Source organism: Parus major, chromosome 3, assembly GCF_001522545.3.
Source record: "Parus major isolate Abel chromosome 3, Parus_major1.1, whole genome shotgun sequence".
Classification (NCBI taxonomy): Eukaryota; Metazoa; Chordata; class Aves; order Passeriformes; family Paridae; genus Parus; species Parus major.
The window spans coordinates 1346147-1367690 of NC_031770.1; the positions used below are offsets into that span (position 1 = coordinate 1346147).

The following is a 21544-nucleotide window of genomic DNA, read 5'->3' on the forward strand; positions in this document are numbered from 1 at the left end:
GAAACCGTCATTTCTTCCGGAATGTTCCACAAGTGCCTCCTGTAGCTCTTCCCTGCTGGCCTTCCTGGCAGGTGTTTGATTCCTGCAGTGAGCAAGGACATGCTGTTACAAAAGTCACATCAACTTTCCTGTTAATCTGGGACTTGTGTAAACTGAAACCCGAAACCAGGTGCAACTGGCCCAGTTTCAGTAATAAATTGATATTCTGGCCTGGTTTGTGAGAAAATTCCCAAAGGTTTTGGTCTCAGATGTCACAACCTCGGGATTCACCTGGAGCCCAAAGCTGGTTTGTACCTGGGACTTGGAGTGGAGCTGGTGGAAGGCCAGTCTGGACATGGCAAAAGCACAACGTACAAACAGACCCTTCTGTAATAAAAATCCTTGTCTCCTACTGTTTATTGGGCCCCTTTTCCTTGCCTTTGGATTGCATTGGCTCTCCAAAGCCCATGTGAGTCACAGAGGATGTATCTGGAAGGGACTGGGAGAACCCCAGCACAGGGAAATTGCCACTGATCTAAAATCCCCTTTTAAACAGAAACATGGAGATAGTTTCTGCAGTGGAAATGTTACTGAAGAGGAGATCTCTTGGTTTGCTTGTATTCATTTCACCTCCTTGTGAGAGAGTTACCGAGGTGTTGCAGGACACGGCAGGTTAGGAACTGAAGGGTTCTGTTCCCTCCAATACCTGCAGCAGAGATAATGAGCTTGGCAGCTCATTTCTGCTTGGTGTGTGGGCTGCTGCTTCCAGCATCCTAGATAAAAAACTGGAGGGAAACCAGCTAACTCTTCAGGATTCATGTTATGCAAATTGTCAAATAAGGTAAAAATATTTATTTCCTATTACATTCTAGAACAATCCCTAGCAAAACCTCTATCTCCTTGCTCCAATATATAGGGAAAGGTTTTGTTTTTACTGTGAGGATGGAGGCAAGAGTAATAATGAGTTTTCAGTTCCTAATTGTTGCACTTAGGGGATGTGTAGGAACTTTACCCACCTTCAGGAGAGGAGCAAAATGTTACGTGATTTCTCTGGAATTTTAGTTTAATAAATCATCCTTTTTATCTTGTATTTTTTTTTTCCTTGTTAGCCACCAACTAGAGAATTTACAAGAGCAAGAAAGAGTAAAGAGAAAAGACAAGGGTGATGATTAACCAAGCTCATAATTATTGTAAGCTCTGGCTTAGAAACATTGATAATTAGGTATTTGGAAGGTAATTTTGCTGGATCTATCATTAATTTCTTCCTTAGAAACCCTAGTTTTTTCCTTTGTGTCAGAACCTGCTCACTGCAGCAGCATTTTTCAGAACCATGTAAAGACAGAGCCCAGGAGTGACCCTTTTGTGTTCTGAGGTAAGCAACTGTTTCCAAATGTGACTTGTACATTCAGAATATTACTGTAATCAACCCCTCGTTCTCCTTGAGGCTTTGCAAAGCTCTGATCGTGTCAGCTAGGACGCTCTGCATTATGGCTAAGTGGATAATCACTTGTGTTTTATTTACTCTGAGCAAGTACACAAGCCATCATCACCTGGCAGGTGCTGTGAGACAGGGACAATTCAAACTCTGCAAAAGTTATTTCACAGATAATGGGCAAAAAATTGAGAACAAAATTTAGAGGGCGGAAAAAAATCCCCAGCACACCCCTCCCTCCTCAATATGCTAAGCTTACTATAGGTTTACTATATGGTCTGGCTTTCTTTTCCTCCAGTGCTGTAATCAGTAATGAATTACACCATGAATTTCCAGCTGTGTTGATGTGATAAGTTGCACTTGGCCTAGTGCTCCAAAGCTATCTATGGCTTTAAAGCATTCAATCCCCTCCATAACATATTATCTAATTAATGTTGTCAAGGGCTTAGTCAATGTAAGATAAACAGGGAAAATGAGTAGAACTGGGGTGTCACAAAGGGCTTTGTGCACCAGAGCCTTGTGATCGATCCGGTGCATCGCCACATGGCAGCAGCAAACGGCTCAGGTTCACTCATTTGCAGTCAACAGCAGAGGGATGGATTAGGCTTGGTGTGACTCACACAAACGGGGAGCTGGCAGGATGCCCGTTTGGAAACAGCCTTGCTACATACCGTGTAGCATTTCACAAACACAGACATGTCCCCATTTTGCTTTGCTTTTTCCACTGAATTCCCACCCACCTGTAAGATGTACAGCAGTGCCCAGCAAAGCAGCAGGAAGGCCCTGGCAGCTGAGCCTGGCACCTGGGCCTGCCCCAGGAGCTGAACCATCATCAGCAAAGTCTGTCACATCTGCTGCTGGGGGGACATTGTTCAGCCCAAATGCCAACCTAGATGGCAGCTCAAATGAGGTCAGATATTCACAGCAAGCACTGCTGACAACGTGTCAGGGTCTGGTGTCTCTGTTTGCCAAACCTGTAACAAAATAAGCTCAGTTTGAGCACAGGTTCTTGCCTTTTCCTTTAGCTTTCCCCCCTGCTTGCTGTGTATCCTGCATTGCTCCATACCTGCTGCATTTCCTTTCCTGTAAGGTAATGTTTAGTGCTACTGGGCATGCCAGAACTGGGAGGAACAGAGAGGGGACAGGGACAAAAAAAAATCAAACCATCAACCCCAAATTTTGTTCAGTATCTCCTGAAGCTTGCCAGCTTCAGTTGTCCCACAGGGGACAAGCTGAAATGTAAATTTATGTGTGTGGTGTTAATGCTTCATGATGGGCCGGGTGAGGCCAGTCTGTGTTTTATATGGGCCTAAGCCAAATAATTATTTTTAGTTTTTAATATTTTCTTTTTATATTTTTAATAATGACCACGTGCATTAGTGCATTGCCTGCCAAAGGTTTTGGGAAAGCCTTCAGCTGGGGAAAAGTTCCTGACTTATGGCCTTCATGGTGTTAAAAATGCTCCAGTTTCGCCGTCAGTCACTTGGACTTCAGTTTTACCTTCTGAGCTCACATAGCAACACCTGTTTGCTCAAGGTGGGACAGAATGAGTTGATATGCCTGCAGGTAGGGCCTGGCTGCCTGCCTGCTCTTGAGGGGAAGGGTTTGCATTTAATTATAACGTAGGTCAGGCATGGCAGGCAAAAGCTGCTGTTGGTAGGAAGCTGCAGGAGAAATATCTGTGATGGAAATAAGCCTGTACTTGTGTGCTGGGCAAAATGTGCTCCTCCAGCTCGGCAGAGTTCACCTTGCTGTTAACAGCCCAGCTTACCCAGCTCTGTTCCTGGGAATTCAGGAGCCTTTGGTACTCTGTGCTGCCCTTCTTCCCTGGAAACCCCATGGCCAGGGCTGGCGTGTGGGTGCCTGTGTGCTGCAGGGACAGCTGGCTGCACAAAGATTAGCAGGGGAGGGTTTAGCAGGAGCCTGCCACATCAGCCCATTGTTGTCTGGAGAGCAGCATCCTGCCTGCTGGGCTGCAAGTGCGGGTGCTTCCTCAGGTCCCCCTGACGCCTTCCAGACATGTTTTTAGGGCATAAGCCTGCAGGGCCTGCTCTCTGTGACACAGCCACTGTCCTCCCTCATACTGTAAAGCCTGTCTGGGGCAGCTCAGGTGTCTTTCATGACCATGTGTGGGTAGTGCTGAAGGGATTGAAGGCCGAGTTTCAGAAATGTTTTAGGCTCTACTTGAAGTGTGCTGTAGTACCAGGAGTCTTGTGAAAACACAGCTATACTGAAATAAAAGGGATGCACTGAAATACCCCAGGTAAAAGCCCTTCTCTATCAATATAAGTAACTCTGGACTAGAGCTGTGGTGGTGCTTTAAGTAAAACAGTATAGTTAAAAGCTATAAATATTTTAAATGCATTTATGACCTCAGGAGCAGCGTGCCAGACATTTTCAACAGTCCATGTGTTTTTGGAAATCCCAACTTCAGTTGAGAAGTGTCGACTTCCATCACTTCTCCCTAAATTGGCAGTGTTTGTGGTTGGACTTTGTGCACATTTGTTCCCTGGTGTGCTGGTAATGGCTGGTTGAATTTCCACCTGGCGCCAAGCAGGACCTTGGGCTGCAGTGACTCGGGGGAGTGGGCTGAGCTTCTCCCACAGAAATTGTCCTCACAGAAATTATTATATGACTTAAACCTTGTGAAATGATGGTATCAAAACAAAGGCAACATTTTGAAATGTTTCATGAAGGGACGGAGTGGGAGGAGGAGAGAACATGGATTCCAGTGGAAAGGAATTTGGAAATGCAAGAGAAGAAGAAAAGAGAAAACATTTGTGCGAACATTATCAGCAGTTTTTAAAATGAACAGGCAAATGTTATATACTGAGACTATGAATGTGGAATTGACCTTTTAATTTTACTTACAACTTAGGGCTGGGAGCTCATGCCCCTGAGGGAAAACTGACATCCTGTATCTAATACCATCTGCAGGAACTGACTTCCAGGGCCAAGCCCAGCTGCTGCTGCTGCTGCTGCTGCTGTGCACGTTTGTATTTGGGCAGGGTATTGAGGTGCCGGTCAGAGCTCGGCGAGGCATCCTTATTTACGTTAGAGCCCTCCCCCTCAGCGCACAGCCCATTAATCTTGCAGTAATACCCAGCACACTGATAACTGGGCAACGAGCCACATGCACAGGGCATGTCAAAATCCTCAATATCGTCAAGTAACATAAACCGAAGTGACAGGAATTGGCTGTTTAAAGAACCTTTCGACAAAGCTTTCGTTTGTTCCCGGTGTGCTGGAGCGTACATCTCCCCGCGTCCCCTCCTCGGCTGGTGCTAAATACTGAATGAGCGCTTCTGTGTGCGTGCGGTGCTTCGGCAAGCCGACAGCCCCGCAGATAAATAAAGAAAAGTGCCCTCCTTTTCAAGTGATAGTAATCTGAGACTTTTCCGTTACATGAGGCTCCTAACAAAAGGTTGTAATTCCAGCAGCTTCTCTCGGGAAGGTACCACCGTGCTCGGCGGCGGTGCCGGCAGCGCGGGCCGGGACCCCGCGGGCAGCCGCTCCCGGGGCGCGGCGGAAGGACTCGCTGGGGCGTTGCATGAGCCGGGCCGCTCTTCGCCTGCTCCGCCGCCCCTTCGCCCTTGGTACAGCCTTCCTTTCCTCCACCGTGCCGTATGGTAATCGAGTGACATCAGCCCGCGCCCGGGCGGCTGCTGTTTATATTACAAACCAGCAGAAAGGTCTGAGGTGTGCGCGGCTCCTGGGAGCGCCGGCCGGGGCGGCAGCGCGTGGCTCCATGCTGCCTTTACTTCGGCCTGAATCGCACGCTTGCTTTTATTTCACTTGGTTTCACCAGAGCCAGACGAGCATTTGAACCAGATTCGAGCACTTGAGAGTTGCCTGTTGTGGAACTGGTGGGAAAAAAAGCCAACAAAAAAACACCCTCCTGGTGCTTTAAGTTTGAATCCATTACAGAGAGCTTACCGCCAAGCCACACTGCTGGATTTTGAACCGAAGCTGTTTTATTTACTTAGGGCTCAGGGGGGAGCGTTTTTGCTAGGGACTGACGCCAGGCTACTGGAGGAAGCTGGGATTTACCTGGATGTATGGTAAAGAAACTTGTGGTTCCTTTATGCTGCAGTTCATCGTATCTCTGCGCTACCTGTAAATGGAATTACAAAAATCAACCAGTATGCCCGGGCCGTTGTCCCCAGGATATGCAGCTCAGGTGCCGTATAACTATAACCAGTTAGAAGGACGATTCAAGCAGTTACAAGGTAAGCCTGTGTGGGTTTTTTGGAGGTGTTGCCATGCTATGATCCTTGTAAACATGTTAGTCCGGCTTTATTCTCATTGCACCAAGGTGTTAGTGAGAGAGGACAAAATTGGTGCTGTGGGAAAAAGCTCCGAGTTCTTTTAAGGGATACTGTGTGGCTTTTCTGACTCCGAAGGTGTCCCCAGCCTTACACAGGGTTAAGGTGTGTGTCCAGCCTCTGAGCCACTCAGCCTTGCAATGAGGACTAAGCCAGACCACGTCTCAGAACAATAAGGGGGAGAGTGAGGGAACAGTCTTCTATTTATTTTATCCTTAAATAAAATACAGTTAAAACTGGCCATCAGTCATAAATTCTAGCTGTGTTTGGGTGCAGTTTCCAGTGCAAGGGCCCTTTCCAACCCCTGTGTACCTTCTGCAAAGGCGGAGGGTGGCTTCACTTCTTCAAATGAAGAACAGTTGCATAATTCCCTAACGAATTAATTTCCTCACGCCATAGATATCTGAGAAAGCACTCGTGTACTTTTACATTCCCAGTTTTCTTTGCTTTTAGACAGGGAGAATGTCCTTTAATATCTTCCCATTGAATTCCCTGTCTGTGTGAGAACCAGAGGTTTCTTTTGGGGGTGCCGTGTGCTCTCAGCAGGGAGGGTAGGCCTTGGCCAGGGCTGCAAACCCCCGGTGCAGGGGGCAGGATGGTGCCCAGCAGCTCCATGCCCCAGGCAGGGTAAAACAAGCTCTGCTGTTCCTCTGTGGAAGACAGCCCAACAATGAATGAACTCCGGGATTGCAGTTGCAAAATAAAAAAGAATTCTTCACTAAAACCAAACCTCCTCCTCCTCTGGATCCATGTGACTCTGGAGATAGTCCCAGAGCAGCCTGAGTACAGCGAAGTGCTGCCCTTCTGTGCATGTTTCTTCATTTACTCTGGTCTGGGCTGCAAGTGTGGTCTGTGGTTCCTGTCAAAGAGGGGGCAAGAACCTAGTTAATGCAAAGAATGTTCCTATTTGTTGGCTTAAGGAGGGAGGGAAAAAATATCTTTCATTCATAGCAATTGGTTTGTCTTGTAAACTGGCTCACAGCAATGGCTGCACGTTGCGTGTAATGAGGCAAAATGACAGCATCCTAAACTCTGGGAACATGGAAATTCCTGGGACAAGGCATGGAAAATTCAGGCTCCAAACTTGCACACAAGGGAATACCTTAGAGGCTTTATCTTGGGACATCTGTCAGATCTTAGGCTTTGGTACTTGTGTTGGAAAGAATTAAATTAGTGGCATGAAGAAAAACCTGGCTCATGCCTCTTTCTTTGCTGGTTTAGTTAGCAGTCTAAAGAAGGCAGATTTTATCATTTTCAGGGTCACTGCTTCAGGAATCCATTATCTGTGTGTTTACATCACACTGAAAGAGGAAAGCAGATCACATTGTTGAAAGCCCAGAAAGTGAATTTTCCCTTCAGTGGAATGCACCAAGATGACTTAAAAAAAAAAAAAAAAGTTAGAAAAAGATGCAAGTGCTCTCCCCAAAGTACTGCAATTCCTCCAGCAGAAGAGATAAAGTGCAGTAAATTCTGTGCAGTTTTGCAGCAGACCATCCTGTGGCTGTTTACTCACATCACAGGCTTGAAAATGAGTGCTGCCACTGATCTTGTTCAGGGTGGAGCTTAGGTGCAGGCAATGTTGTAAATTATGCACCAGATACTCCATGAAATGGTAAATAACTATACAAAATATCATGTGTGATGGAAAGGGAGTGGCTTAACTCTGCTGACACAGAAGAGGTTTTTGCTTGGATTAGAGGCTCTTTGCTTGAGGAATGTCCACAAAGCCATTGTTTTGGGGTTGTAAGATTTTCAGGGGATTCTTGCTGGAAGGCTCTGGTGTGAACAGGGAGTGTTCTGTGCCACTGGGCAAAGCTCAAGCCCAGCGAATATAAGGTGAATATATCTCATTTTGTAAAATTACAGATTTATCACCAGTTATACCTCTTTCACAATGGAGGTGTACAAACAAGTAAGAGCAGATGCATTTCAAATAATCAAATACTCTTCATTAATTGTTTCACCCCTCTTGCTTCTGGTAGGAGGCCTCTCTGCAGCACCACCAGCATTGCCACCACACAGATTACTCTAAATTCTGCTCATGTCCTTCACACACTGAATTTACCCCTCTTCTCTTCACAGTTCCTACAGTTATCATGTGAATCCCCAGCTTTGCACTAGATTATAGCAAGGCACTGTTTAGATCTAGTGAATGTTGGGTTTCCCTCAAAAAAAGCACTTGGGAGTATATTGTTTTGTCTAAAATAACACAGAGCAAGTGCTCAGGTCCTGTATGAAGAGAAGTCTGAATCAGCAAGGAGTAGAAGACGACTCTCTCTGGTCTCCTCTTTCCTAAGATAGACAGTACATGAGGTTTGACACTGCCAGCTTCACATGAGAGGAGCCAGCCTAATTCTGCCCCAAAATGCTATTGACAAAGCAAATTCCCATCATACATGATTCCCTAGGTACTCCTATGTTCCACCTCTTTTAAATGCCTTGAAGTGATGATTGTAAGGGAACACTCTTTCAACTTGATGATGCTTGTGGGGTGATTAAAGCAGATTTTCCAGCTCAGTCCTGCTGCGGTATGAAGGCAGTGCAGGTTGTGGGACCAGACCGGCTCCTTGTGCACCTGGAAGGGTCACCTGGCAGGGGATCCCAGCTCCCATTTGCCTTGATGGACCAAAGAGAAGCAGGATGTGGCAGAAGGCATTGCTAGGGGTGAATAAAGACTGTGTCAAAAGAAGCCCTGAAGTCCAGTGTATGATAATCCAGGAGTTTAGCATACCCAGTCCTTGTGCTCGTGAGAATGTCGGCACAGGTGTGAGGAGGAAAATGCTTTAGCAAGATGTGTTTCCTTTATTACATTTCAGTAAGTTCCTACTACGCTTAGTTCAGCCGGTGCTGGAATGGTGAGTGATACTATCAGTGGTTGCTATCATCTTAAACCTAGGTGTGGAGTTTTGGTTCTCATGGCCACTCGTGCAGTAGAAAGGGATCAGGTTGCACCGCTGCAGTTGCTCGCTGCAAGTAAAGACAGAACCCCAAAACTTGTTTGTGGGAAACACGTTGCCATGGAGCTTGTGCAGGTTCTTTCAGTGGAGAAAGTCTGTCCTGCTACACTGAGGAATTAAATGCAAATCAAACCAAGGTATGTTGTTTTTCTAAAACGAAGGCTGTCACCTGTGCTGTGTCAATGTGGCAGGATCCTGTGGATCGGCTGGGCACGGGTAGGAGCTGGCAGGAAGAGGTTAATGCAAGTCAGGAATTCGGAAGGAGATCCCTGCAGCTGTATCTCCTTCCAGCCAAAGGGTGCACAGGGAAGCAGCTCTCAGCACTGCTCCAGGGGCTCTTTCCCACCCGGTTAGCAGGACAGTGGTATTTATTAACATCTCTGGCATTCGGGAGCTTGGTGACTCTATCAGCTCCTGCCCTGTCATTGGGAAGTTTGGTCTCAGCCCCGGGGCTGTGCCCGAGGTGTGAGATTTCCAGTGATAATTACAAATGTGAAATCTTGAGGGGTGGGGGTGAGCTAGGTTGGCACTCCTGATAAGTCCCAGAGGAAAGGCAGCTTTCAAAGGGGCTCTGCCGTGTGGGACATTTCAGGTTTGGGCATTTTGTAATGCTGCCTTTCAGGATGGACACCAGGGACTTCAGTGGGAGCCTGGTGTGTTTTGGTGCTCAGGCTGCATGAGAGGAAGTGCCTCTATTTTGCACCGTGTTAGAAATAGTGTTTGAAATACGTTTAGAATAAGCTGTGGGAAAGGTGAGCTGCCTTTCCCGTCAGAGCTGTTTAAGATCAGTTCTAAACTCTGTTTCATGGGGATACAAGGCTGTCTGTGGCTGCACAGCGCTACTTGCACCAGGAAGGGCAATGCAATTGTATTTTGGGTGTTTGGGGCAAAGCTCCTCTCTCTGATGAAAGAGCCTTTCAGCAGGGGAGCTCCTTGGCTTGGAATCCTTTGATCTGCAATGACCCAAGGAGGTTTGGCATAAAAAGAGGCACACGCCACTTCAGTTTTTAAGTGGTCACTATAATCAGCTTGATCATGTATGAATATATGTTTAGGCTGATTCCCATCCATACTGCAGGACAGGAAGAAGATTTTTTTGATTTTCTATTCTCGAGCAGGGCTTTCCCACAGCTTCTGCTGCAAGCAAATCTTTCCCCAAATCTCATTCTATGCTCAAGGTTAAACAGGGAGCTCCTGCTGCCAACAGAGCAGCTGCAGGAGTTGCAGTGCTGTCCTGCACTAGGGCAGAGACGCCCTCTGTGACACCAGGATCCTTGGAGTTCCTGCCGTGGGTGCCCTTTGAGCAGCCAGTTTCAGCAGCCGCCTTCCTGGTTGGGAGATTTACCTTGCCAAGGCTTTGAGTCTCCTGGGAGCAGTGACCTGCATAGCTCCAGGCGCTGATTACTGACCTGGGACACCCTACTTTGTCTACCAAATGGGTCACTGGCATTTCTTGTCATGGTAATTTCTGTTAAAGCTGAAATGCAGGGAGGCTGAATTTCATTCTGGGTGAAATGTGTCTGGGTTACACCGATTTTTGGTTTACCCTTCCCCCTCAAAGGTGGAAATTCCTGTTCATGTGGCAATTTTTGCTTGATTTTCTGGTGTCTGTGACACTCCAAAGCCTGAATGTGTCACAGCATACTTCAGTCTTCTGGTTTGGGTGAACACCTGAGCACAAGCTGCACAGTTGGAAGCCCTGTCAGATTTGCAAGGAGTTTTAAAGGGACCCCAAACTCTTAAATGTGCATTTCTGTGATAGCTGGGCCCTTATTCCTTCCAGTGCAAAGATCCCTGCAAACATATCCAAATCCTGACTCAGTTTTTGGGCAAAAATCTACCTTTTCCGGTCATGGCTTTTGGTGCTTGTGGAAATAGGGAAGGCAAGTTAAAGGAGCTAAGAGTAAGGTATTTCTGCTCATGTAGTCAGTGTTGATACAGGTCAAAAGTAAACATTTAAATTGGATTTGGCTTCTCACTGAAATAACTGTGAACATTTACAACTCTGAGCTGTTGGCTCAGGTTTTTTGTCATCTGTTCTCTCCAGTTTTCTGTTTGTAACATTTGGTTTTTTTAAACTGTGTGTGTAAGGAACTTGATTAAAAAACAATCAGAAATCTCAAGGTGCTGTAGCTTAATTTTGTTTTAAAAAAGGCAATTCTGGAGCACTTTTTGGGGCTCTAAAATGAAGTAAACAAAGCTTGTCAGCAGATATTTTCACATGGGACAGCAGGGTGTTTTGAATACCCTGGAGGGAGATATGTAGCCAGAGTAAAATGATTTGTGTGGTGCTCAAATGGTGTAAATCTCCACAGCTCATGGATCTGGGAATGCGGCACAGGAGTCAGCCCTTGGGTGTTTCTGCATTCCATGTCTCCAAGAAGCTCTGTGTCACAGACCATCCCAGTGTTTCAGGGGCATGTTGTAATCACCTGGGAGTACAGGCTCCTATTCCAAATATTTTTCCTATCCAAAAGCCCTATTCAAATGGATTGTGGGTTTTGCCATTAAGTTGTGTGGAAAGTGGGGCAATAAAACAAGCCTACGGACAGAGATGAAAGTGGTGATAAAACAACAGAACAATGGTTGTCTTCCATTCCTGAGCTCTTTCCCAATTTGGGTTTGTGACTTCCTCTTTTTCCTTAGTTTCTTTCATCTCTGTTTTCTGTTGGGTGCATGCTTTGACTATTAAAGTGGATGAGCTGATACCTAAGCTTAGTAGAAGTGGTGAAGAAAATCAAATTGCGTGATTCACAAAATCTCTATTCTCTCTTCCTTCTACTAAACTCCACTTCTGTGAGATCCCAGCACAGGGTGTGGGGTTTGGTAATTGCACCACTTCTGCTCAGAGTCTGAATTTCATGATTATTTTGTTACTAGCAGCTCTGAAGGTCTTTTTGTTCTTGTTTAAGTTGAATTGAGAAGTATTAAGTATCAGCTATTAAGTAGCAGGGTATGACATTACATCATTTCCTCATGTGAAAACGAATTATCTTCATTGAGTTGATGGATTTGGGAAAACTCTTACACCAAATATTGGAAATTAGTTTTTGATGACTTTCAAAGCTATGGTGAAGGAGGTAGAATATCATAAATAAGGTGGCTGAGAATCTACTTTGCTCTTCCCACAAGAAATCAAATCTGAAATTCCATTTGGATGTTTATATCTGGGCCTGGCAGGTAATGGCCTTTATCTCAGTGTGATTGTCCAAGTGAAGTGACACTTCATCAAAGACTGAAGTTGTTTAATGAGTATTAGTAAACAGCTCCCACTCAAAACGAGTCCTTTCAAAGTAAAGGGTCATTTGTGGAGAGAGTAAGAAGCTGGTGGATTACTCTGCATTCCAGCAGCTCTGAAATTCGGTCCACCAGGAGCGAGGGGGTGGCCTGGTGTGCAGAAGCAGAGGGCAGCTGCTGAGCACAGGGGAGCAGGGCCTCGCTCCCAGCAGTGCCTCCAACATGTCACATCCCTGTCACATCCCTGTTGGGAGCCACTGTGGGCCTCCTGTCCCCACAGAGAGCCTCGTGCAGCTGAGGAGAGCACGTGAGCACAAAACTGCTCACTGCTCCTGAAATTGCATTGAGCTGAGTCCTCACATTTATTTCTGCCAGAGGAGAAAGGCCCAGAGGGATGGGAAAGGCCCAGAGGGATGGGGAGCACTCATGCTTGTGACTTGTGATGCGGAGCCCGAGGTCGCGGCGGCCAGGAGAGCCCACGCTCACACAAAAGCCCTTGTGCACTTGCTGCTGGAGCGAGGGTATCCCGGGCTGAGAGCCTCCTTTGTTGGGAGAGCGCTACTGTAGCCAAACTAATATTAACCAGGCTGGGAGCCCTGCTCAATGCCCCACTGTTCCCGAGAAAGGAGCTTACAGAGAAAGGCCCTTCAGTGTGCAGGGAACAGCACAGCCCGGCAGACACGCAGGCAGCCACTGGGACATGGTCTGGGGGCCACGCTCCTGCCTTTTCAAAGGGCTTGTGAAAGAGCTGGCATTACCAAGTGGCCTTTTCATGGGATAACTGGAAGTGCTGATAATTCCCTCTTCGGTCAGGTTTGGTTTGTTCATAAAAATATAAGCTGGAACTTAAAGGACAAGCCCAGCTACACATAAGTGCCGAAGTGACACTGGCCAGGGTCAGTCTGCTCTTTGGTGGGAATCAGTAGCATGCACAATCCTGCACTGACTTCAGCTAAACTGTTTGGGGAGGAGGTCGCAAATATGATTCTTATGTATTATTTATATTAGCAAAAAAGAGATGTGTCATCCCAAATGGCATCGTACAGAAGGCATATTTGGTGTCCTCGCAGAGGCTTGAAACATCTCTGCCTACAATATTGCCAAAATGGCCAGGCATGTGCTTCTTAGGATTGCTTTGGTTTTGAGATTAGTGGCTTTAGGTTCTCTTGCCTGTTTTAGTTCTGTTTGGGACTATTTTCAGGTTGAGGAGCTGGAGAACTGCTCACCAAAGGGTCAGTGAAAAAGTGCAGTGGCAAGGTACAAACATGATCTGTGTGACCACAAGTGCTCTAATCACAGGCAGAGGGTGACCTTATGCCTTCAAAGATTAAACAAAACAACATGTGGTTACAAAGAGATTTAAGAGTTTATCTGAACAGAATAAACGCTGGCTGCCCCGATTTTTCTTGGAATGAAACCCCTGTGGTTTAATAAAGATACCTCAATTTCACTTAATGGCTTGGAAAACTGCAGAAAATCAGCCAATATGCAGCACCCACTTCTCAGATAGTCTAACCCAATGCAGCCCCATTAAAAGGAACTGCACAAACAATGCAGTGCTGAGGGATTTTGTCTCTCAAATCCACTCCTATTCCTACATTTTTCTCAAATAACAGCTCCCCCTTGGTTTCAGCTTCTCCGTGCTAAGACCATATATTGGGTTCTGCCTTCTCCTTTCAAAAAGCCTCCAAAGTCCAGTTCTTAATGCTCATTTAGTGCAGGAAGTGTTTCCAGTTTTTGACAATATGATCTGATTATGATTTGGTTCCAGGAAAAAAGAGAAGTGAAAACCTGACCATCCCATCTGTAGTCAATGAACTACAGTTTGCTTTGGGTAATGATTAATTCTACATCTACTTTAGTATCTTTCCACAGTTATTTGGAGGGAAGATAGACTTTTGATAGTGCAACGGCTGCTTATTTCAGGGTGTGTTCCTCTGTCAGCTCAGATCGCCTGGCAGTATAATGGGAGAGACTGCTGTGAAATCAGGGATGTGACTGTACCGTGATTGCAGGCTGACATGAGTAAGAGCCATTAGGGAATGGCACTTAAGGCAGGCTCTGAATAAACAGGGGAGGTGTCTGGAAACATCAAATATTGGTGCTGTTCTGAACTTCTGACCTTTCTGTTATCCTTGTCACGGGAAGTTCAATAATTTGGGTTATCTTTACCTTTGAGTGCTGAGTGTCTCGTGTTCTCCCTCCCCGTGTCTTTGTTCACCCTGTGGGGCGTGAGGTGAGTTTCATCCTCAAGGCCTCCCCTGGGATCAGGAACAGAGTCACTTCTAGCTCAAGGAAGTCTCTTCAGAAAACAGGCAGTGCCTGCAGACTGTTTCCCAACTGTTCCCTGGGTGACATCCTGGCCACTGTCACTTGTGCAGGTGCACTGATAATCTGGACCTGGTTGCTCTTAGCTGTGGCCTAAGTCCTTACAAGAGGAACTCACGGGGTGAGATGTGGAAATTATGGACCATTTTTCCTATAAATCCCCTGCTGCTGATATATTACTACATGTTTCTCTCTCTGCCTCTCCTCCAAGATAGATATGTCTGACAGGGTATATAATAAAATTCCCATGATATAAATCTTATTTACTGGAGCCTTTTCTCTTAACAGTTGACTTGCACTGGTGTTTGCCAGCACACTGATGCTAACGATGCTCTGTGCCACTTGAAAGATGCTCCTGTGTCCTCAGCGCCTGGCGCCAGCCGTGTTCCAGCTAATTCCTCACTGCACATACTTTTTTCCTAAATAAAAGCAGTCACAAGTCGTCCTGGAGAGCAAACAACACTTAAGGACACCTAATATGTAAAACCTTTAACCATGCAGCACGTCCTGGCAGTGCCATCCCCCGCAGGGATGGATCTGAGCTCTGCCCTGGCGCCAGCAGAGCTGCTCCCCGGGCTGGGACGAGCACGGCATAAAACAGCAGCTCCAAGGGGACTTCCCCCTGTTTTCCCCAATGACTGAAATGCCTGGGCAGGGTGCTGTGATCTCTGCAGTGCTCGTTTCAGGGTGCTGGGTTTGTGGCTGTCCTTTCCCTCTCCAGCCTCATGAGCATGGCCCATCCCATCCAGTTCCTGGCAGGTTTCAGGTGGCTGTGTGAGCCACGTAATGCCAGAACACCTTTTGTTTTCTGTGCTGCACAACTCAGCTCTCCCTTCCCTGGTTTAGCTCCTGTTGCCAAGTTTAGAAACGTTTCCCTGGCATCAGCTGCAGGTCATGGTGGCCTTCGCATTCAGGAGTGTATTCATGGGACTTTGCCTTTTCCATAAGCATCTGGTGTATCTGAGTTAGGCTGAAATGTGTGAAATGTGTGTAAGTTTGGGGACCTGAAAATCAGTGAGTTGTGTCTGAGGCTTCAGGAACATCCAGATGAGTGTGAGATGCTACAGTGCATCCTCATGCCTGTGCAGCCCTGTATCTGTGATTTGGAGCTGTGTAAGATGGGTGCAAGCACAAATTGTCTGTGGAGTCGTTCTGTGCTTAACCAATACCTGAACTGTGTTCTAATGGCATTGTTGTTACACTAACAGACAACTGGGAATGTTGGGTAGACACTCAACTTTCAGAAGTTGCTTTTTCCTTTATTAATTGCCATTACCTCATAGTGTGTTTGGGGCTTTATTCTGTTTTTTGGGGTTTTTGAAGAAAACACCACATCAGTGATTCACATTTTGAGGGGGAAAAGCCCAGACTATGGAGATGATAGGCAACATGGCTGAGGAGGCATCAATGAAATGACTGTGATCAGGAACCTTTGAGTGCTTTTATAATTTTCTCATTGTGCTAAAAATGAAAGAAAATAAAGGTAAATACTTGGGAGCTCTCCTGGATCCCTTTCATAGGAGCCACACCTTTGTCCCCATGTAGGCCCTTCCAATTGTTGCAGTCAAGGCATTGCACAATCACTGCAACTCACAAGTCCACTTTTAAGACTAGAAAAACAAGAAGCAAGTGATGTTTCTGGATGAAGATACACATTTAAGGTATTCAAAGTACAATTTTACCCTAATTTCTTCAAATTTGCATCACCTTTTAAATCTCAGAGAGACTTTCGAGGGTTTCAAACAAAGGGATTTTTTCTGGTACTGCTTTGAAAGTTATTGCCTGGGCAGGAAATACTGTGCTGGAAAGGGATCTCTTTTCCCCACTCTTGCATAATTCCAAAGGCTGAAATGATTGTGCTTAAACATACCACATTGTCCCACAAGAGCAGATCAGTAAATAATGACCTTTGGATAGGAATCAAACAGGCTAGTAAGAAAATTTTGAGGTGAGGAACTAGAATGCATGCACAACTTGTTTGTGCCTCAGAAGCCCCAATAAAGTGGGTGTGGCATGAAAGGAAAGATTTCTTATTATTGTTACTTTTTTAATTGCCACATGGATTTCTTAAAGAACTCCTTTACTATACAGAGTGACTAGTTGGAATGTGTGCTCGTGTTGAGATCATGGTTCAGTTTTCTAGAGCTTTTCTTAAGCAAGCAAACAGGTGAAGGTGTCAGTTCTGCCAGTCTCAAAAGACACCAACTCCAGGACTTTCTTGGGAGCTCTGCATGATGGGTTTGCAGATTAGAGCCAGAGAAGATTAGGGATTTTTCCTCTAATGCTTCTTATTAGCAGTTTGTCTCAAATCTCATTAAAATTAATGCATTTTTAAAACTCTCTTTTTAGAAATAAAGGCATTTTATAAATACCAAGGTTCCTTCAGTTGCACAAGTGATTTTTATTGTAACCTACAGTATCTTTGTTGCTGTTACTCATTCAGTTTCCACCTTTGGGATTTAGTTTGCTGAGCTGTGGTCTGGCTTACCTGTGGTGCTGCTGCTTTTATTCAGCATCCTGTCAGCACAGTGTAGTGCATCTGACTCCACAATACGGCACACAATTAACAATAGTAAATTATTGTGTGGCCATGGAAACTGCAGGAACTAAACACATTGTTCAGCAAGGCTATGAATTCAGCTCTTATTAATCCCTGATCAACGCAGTGGTTATTTAAATACATGTTCTTCCATTTAAAATATTTCTGTGATAATGAAAATTATAATTTAGCAGCAATTAATTATAATGATAACATCTCTGAGCAGAGAGATTTAATATTTTGAAAGGATTAAATGCAGTCATTGTAGATTTCTTTATTTTCTATTCATGCTTCTCTGTCATTAAGGTGAAATTAGATTTAAACATGAAACCAACAAAGGTTTGGCTTTCTTTCATCTATTCTTCCTTCTGATTGCAGTGAGTTTTTACAGAAGCACGGTCAAAACATACTCCAGCTTTGACTTTGCTCTCCATATAATGTCTCAACTTGTGCCTCAGATGAAAGAAGAGATCCCGCAGCCCTCTGAAATCCCTCAGTGGGATTCCATAGGAATACTGGCAGTGCAGACTTCTGGCCTATTCTTGTTTAAGCTTGCTGGAATTCATAGATTCACACAATACTTCAGGTTGGAAGAGGAGTTTATTTGGTCCAGCACACCTGCTCAAGGCAGGGGCAGCTCCCATGGTAGATCAGATTGCTTTGGGATTTGTTCTCCTGGGTTCTGAGTCTCCCTAAGGATGGAATTCCCACAGCCTGTGGGGAGGTGGTGTCCCAACACCCTCACAGTGACAGCTTTCTCCTGGATATCCCATGGGGATCGCCCTTGCTCGTCTCCCCCCAGTCTTGCATCCTGGCAGGTCTCCTCCCTCCAGGGTGGCACGTGCCACTGCAAGTGGTCACCCACAGTGCCAGGGTTTGCTAAGAAGGAGAGGGGATTCACTTTGCTGTGCTCCCAGGGAGTGCTGAGTCCTGATGCTCATCTCTCTGTGGCTCATCTGTGGCTAGTGTCAGTTACAGTCCTGCATTTCCAAAGCCCTGGCTAACGAGGGTCCCTGGTGGGCACACAGGACCAGTAGGAACTGCACTGTGGGAATAGCAGTGCCAGCAGTTTTCCGGGAGAGCAGCTGCATTTCTTGCAGTGCTGAGAAGAGGGAGGATTGCTGAAAGGAAAAGAGAAAACCAGAAATAATAAACGCCCCCCAGCTCCTTCTTCCTACCTTTGCTTTCTTTCCCATAGACAAGTGGGAATCCACTGTAAAAACTCTCATTCTGCTGGGTTTGCTGAACACGGAAAGAAATAAGATGGATCTAATGTAGGGAAGTACCTGGCATGTTCCATGCCCATGCCAAGCCTTGCTCTCATCCTCATTCAACGCTGCCAATCAAAGAGTGGTTTGGACAAGTACAGAAAAATGGTTTTGTCCCCCTCAAAAATCCCCTGGCACTTCCCTGCATTATGCATATAATGTATTTTGAAGGAAACTGCCAAGATCCCCCCAAGATTGTGTGTACTTGAAATAGTGCAGTGACCTCAGGTTTTCATTGTTCTTCTGTGGGAATTTTGCAGTCAGTGTCCTGGGACAGGCAGATGCTTTTTCCATGCTCCTTTTGATGAAGTGATTTGTTTCTTACGCAAAAGGGAAAAGTGGCAATAAGCACTGACATCAAATCAGCCGTGAGGGGTTGTGTCCTTTTGTGTAAAATGCCAACAGCACAGAGACATTTTCCATGCTGCTTTTTAAAGGAGGCCCACTTGAATGCTGCACGTCATGAGGCCAAAAAGTTACTCCTTTATTCGTCTGTACTTCTGCTGTTTTGCTGTAGATGTGGTTTTGTAACATCTTTCTTCAGAAAGGAGGAAGAGAGGGTCAGAGGAGGTCACCAAGATGGTTAGAGAAATGGAGCTCCTCTCCTTTGGGGAAGGCTGAGGAAAAGAAGCTTCAGGGTGTCCTGACATGCCTGAAGAAGGTACAGGAAAGATGGAGAGAGACTATTTACAAGAATCTGGAGGGACAGGGTAAGGGAGGATGGCTTCACACTGACAGAGACAAGGGTTAGATGGGATATTGGGAGGGAATTCTTCCCTGCAAGGGTGGAGAGGCCCTGGCACAGGTTACCCAGAGCAGCTGCGGCTGCCCCATCCCTGGAAATGTTTAAGGCTGGGCTGGATGGAGCTCTGAGCAACCTGGCCTTGTGGAAGGTGTCCCATGGCAGAGGGGTGGAACTGGATTATATTTAAGGTCCTGCCCAACCCAAATCAGTCTGTGATTCTGTGATACAGTTTGGGCTTCAGGCCTTGGTCCTTGTGATCATCTTGTTCAGCAGTTGTGTGCAACTCAGGGTAGGCGGTGGTGGTTGAAGCTGAAGGTGGGTGTAGGTATTTCCAAGAGCAGCACCCAGAAGTGTTAAACCATTTGAATCACCCACTAGACAGGTGGTGTTTCTGTAGCTGCTTTGTGTTTCATACTGAAGAACAAGCAGTCGGTGGGGTTCCTGGAGAAGCAGAGGAGCAGCTGAGTGGCTGTGTTGCTGTAATGGGCCCTGTGATGGGTGTTCTCCACGGAGAGAGCTGAGCGTGCTGTGGGAGATGGTTACACAGGTTTGTATTCCAGTCCCCCAAAGTTAAACCAGCAGTTCACACAGCCATCACCAATGCAGGGAGAGCTGGGCAACTGCTCCTCTAAATCTGCTTAAATGTCATCTTCATCTTCTGAATTGAAACAAAAACTATAAATCTAAAGCTGAGTTCTTCCACCAGTTTAATCTGCTAAACCCAGATGACTTTTGTTTTTTTGCTGTCAGAGGCTTTACAGTAACTTTGTGCAGATGAACACAGTCATTCCTGTACATGAATCTGCATCTGGCTTGTGGAAGTTTTATTTTTGTGCTGCTGACACCAAAATGCCATAAACTCTCTGTAAAAATAAAGACAATGAAGGGACCTGCCCTTCCACAGCCCATAACGCTTGGCTGGCTCCCGGACATTGTTCTGTGCATCATGTCATTGTGTGAGGGAGGTTTAGTGCCATCAAAGAGAGAAAGCAGCAGAATTGTTTGTTCCACATACTGCATTATGTAGCTTTCCCTTTTTTCCAGAGCATTTTCAGCAGTGAAAATGGTCACATGCTGTAACATTTATCAGGGAAGGGTAGATATTTAATAGGATTTAGCAGCTGGCTGGTGCTTCCTAGTAAAAGCGAAAGGATTGCTGAACACACCCCTGATTTCTCCACAATTGTCTCAGTGTAGCAGAGTAGGGAAAGCAGCAAAGATTTTGCTCCTAATGAAATCACCAGTTAAACACAGCACGAACAAAATCCCCTCATTGCTTTGTCATCTTTACCATTTGCATTCGAGTTCTTGTTTAAGTCATGCTGGAGCACGTAAAAGCTTTGGTGTGATCTCACCGGTTTGGATTGGAAGTCACTCCACAGATTACTTTGTGCCATAAAATAACCATTAACAAATGCATCCTATTTGCATGGGAATGATCAGCTGCTCTACTCCATTCATCCATGGTTAACTGTCAGTAAGATTAAAGTGAAGGAGATTCGATTTTCTAAGCACTGGACCCACCCCACGTGGATCATGTTCTCTGTATGTCATGTGTAAATTTGACTTCCTACAGGTTTTGTTCTAGTTTTTTTCCCTGCCCCTTCATGTGTGTGCTCTGGGCTTGTGTTTCCTACATTAAGCTTTGTTTCTTCCATTTTTATCAATCCCAAATTTCAGTCCAAACCTGTCATCTGCAGCTGGAGAAAAACAGCATCCACTGCTCAGTTTGTTGCTATAGGACACCTGACTATTACGAGAAACTTGAATGTTAAGAGAAAATTTCCTTTTCTCTACTGATAGCTAATAGTGATCTTTCCTCCTTCCTTCATTTTCTTCCTTATAGATCAATTCCAGTATATTTCCATTTAGACTCTGTGCCTGGCTGTGGATGCTTATGCTGTAAGCATAAGCATTGTTCTCTGGGCTTCCTGATGCCCAAGGACTAATACAGCATGTGTGGGACCATGTGGAAAGGCCATCATTTTGGGAGTGTTTACCCAAGCCAGATGTTTCTCTCCTCAGCTGATCCTTAGTGGATACACTGAGGTGCATTTTACCCTCTGGGCTATATTTAGTGGTGCATCAGTTCAGTGCTTTGCATAGCTACACACCCCACAAGCCACAGTCTCACAGGGGGTCTCACCCCAGGGTGGAGCACAGAAACCCAACCTCAGTCTCCTTCCCCAGCCCGAGGCACAGCCCAGGGCTGCTGGCTGTCCCCAGCTTTCTCCGAGGAGAAAAAAAAAGCACACAGCCCTCGCTTTGGACAGGGAATTGAAGGAGCAGGAGCCAGCAGCGCTGTTTGTCAAGGTGCTGACAAACCTGGAGTGGTGACCAAAGGAGCTGTGTCAGACCTGCTGAGGGCTCTGTGTGCCTCAGGGCCGGGCTGTTCCTGGCTGGAATACCAGAGGCTGGAGCCGTGTTGGAATTATTTCATGTTCTCTATCACTCTTCACTTACTCCAAGCAGCAGTGAAGGTTATCACAGCACATCTGTTGGTGTTGTTTACTGATAAAATCTTATTTGATCACCACATTCTGGTCCCAGTAGCTGATCTGCCCTTCCCTCACATATTTCTCAGCTGGAAAACCTCAAAGCACAGCTGGAATTTGTGTAGCTGTGAATATTACTGGCTATTTCACTCCACATCCTCGTATCTGTGAGAAAGCATAGGCTGATATCCTGCACCCTGAACACCAGCAGCAATGGGAACGTTGTCCTGTGAAAGGAA

At 45.8% G+C, this 21544-nt stretch overlaps 1 protein-coding gene across 4 annotated transcripts in view; it reads left to right on the forward strand.

Annotated features, from left to right (window-relative positions):
* The window catches only part of SPTBN1 (spectrin beta, non-erythrocytic 1), a 115064-nt gene that overhangs the window by 41267 nt on the left and 52253 nt on the right, over window positions 1-21544 (forward strand). Inside the window, exon 1 of one of the 4 annotated variants that reach the window (XM_015621570.3) lies at window positions 5143-5640. The exons of 2 other annotated variants lie outside the window; for them this stretch is intronic. In XM_015621570.3, coding sequence (XP_015477056.1) covers window positions 5532-5640 — 109 coding nt within the window. In that variant the 5' untranslated portion in view covers window positions 5143-5531. Of the gene's footprint in view, window positions 1-5142; window positions 5641-21544 lie in introns of those variants that run through there. One more of the 4 variants, XM_015621569.3, reaches the window with a different exon arrangement.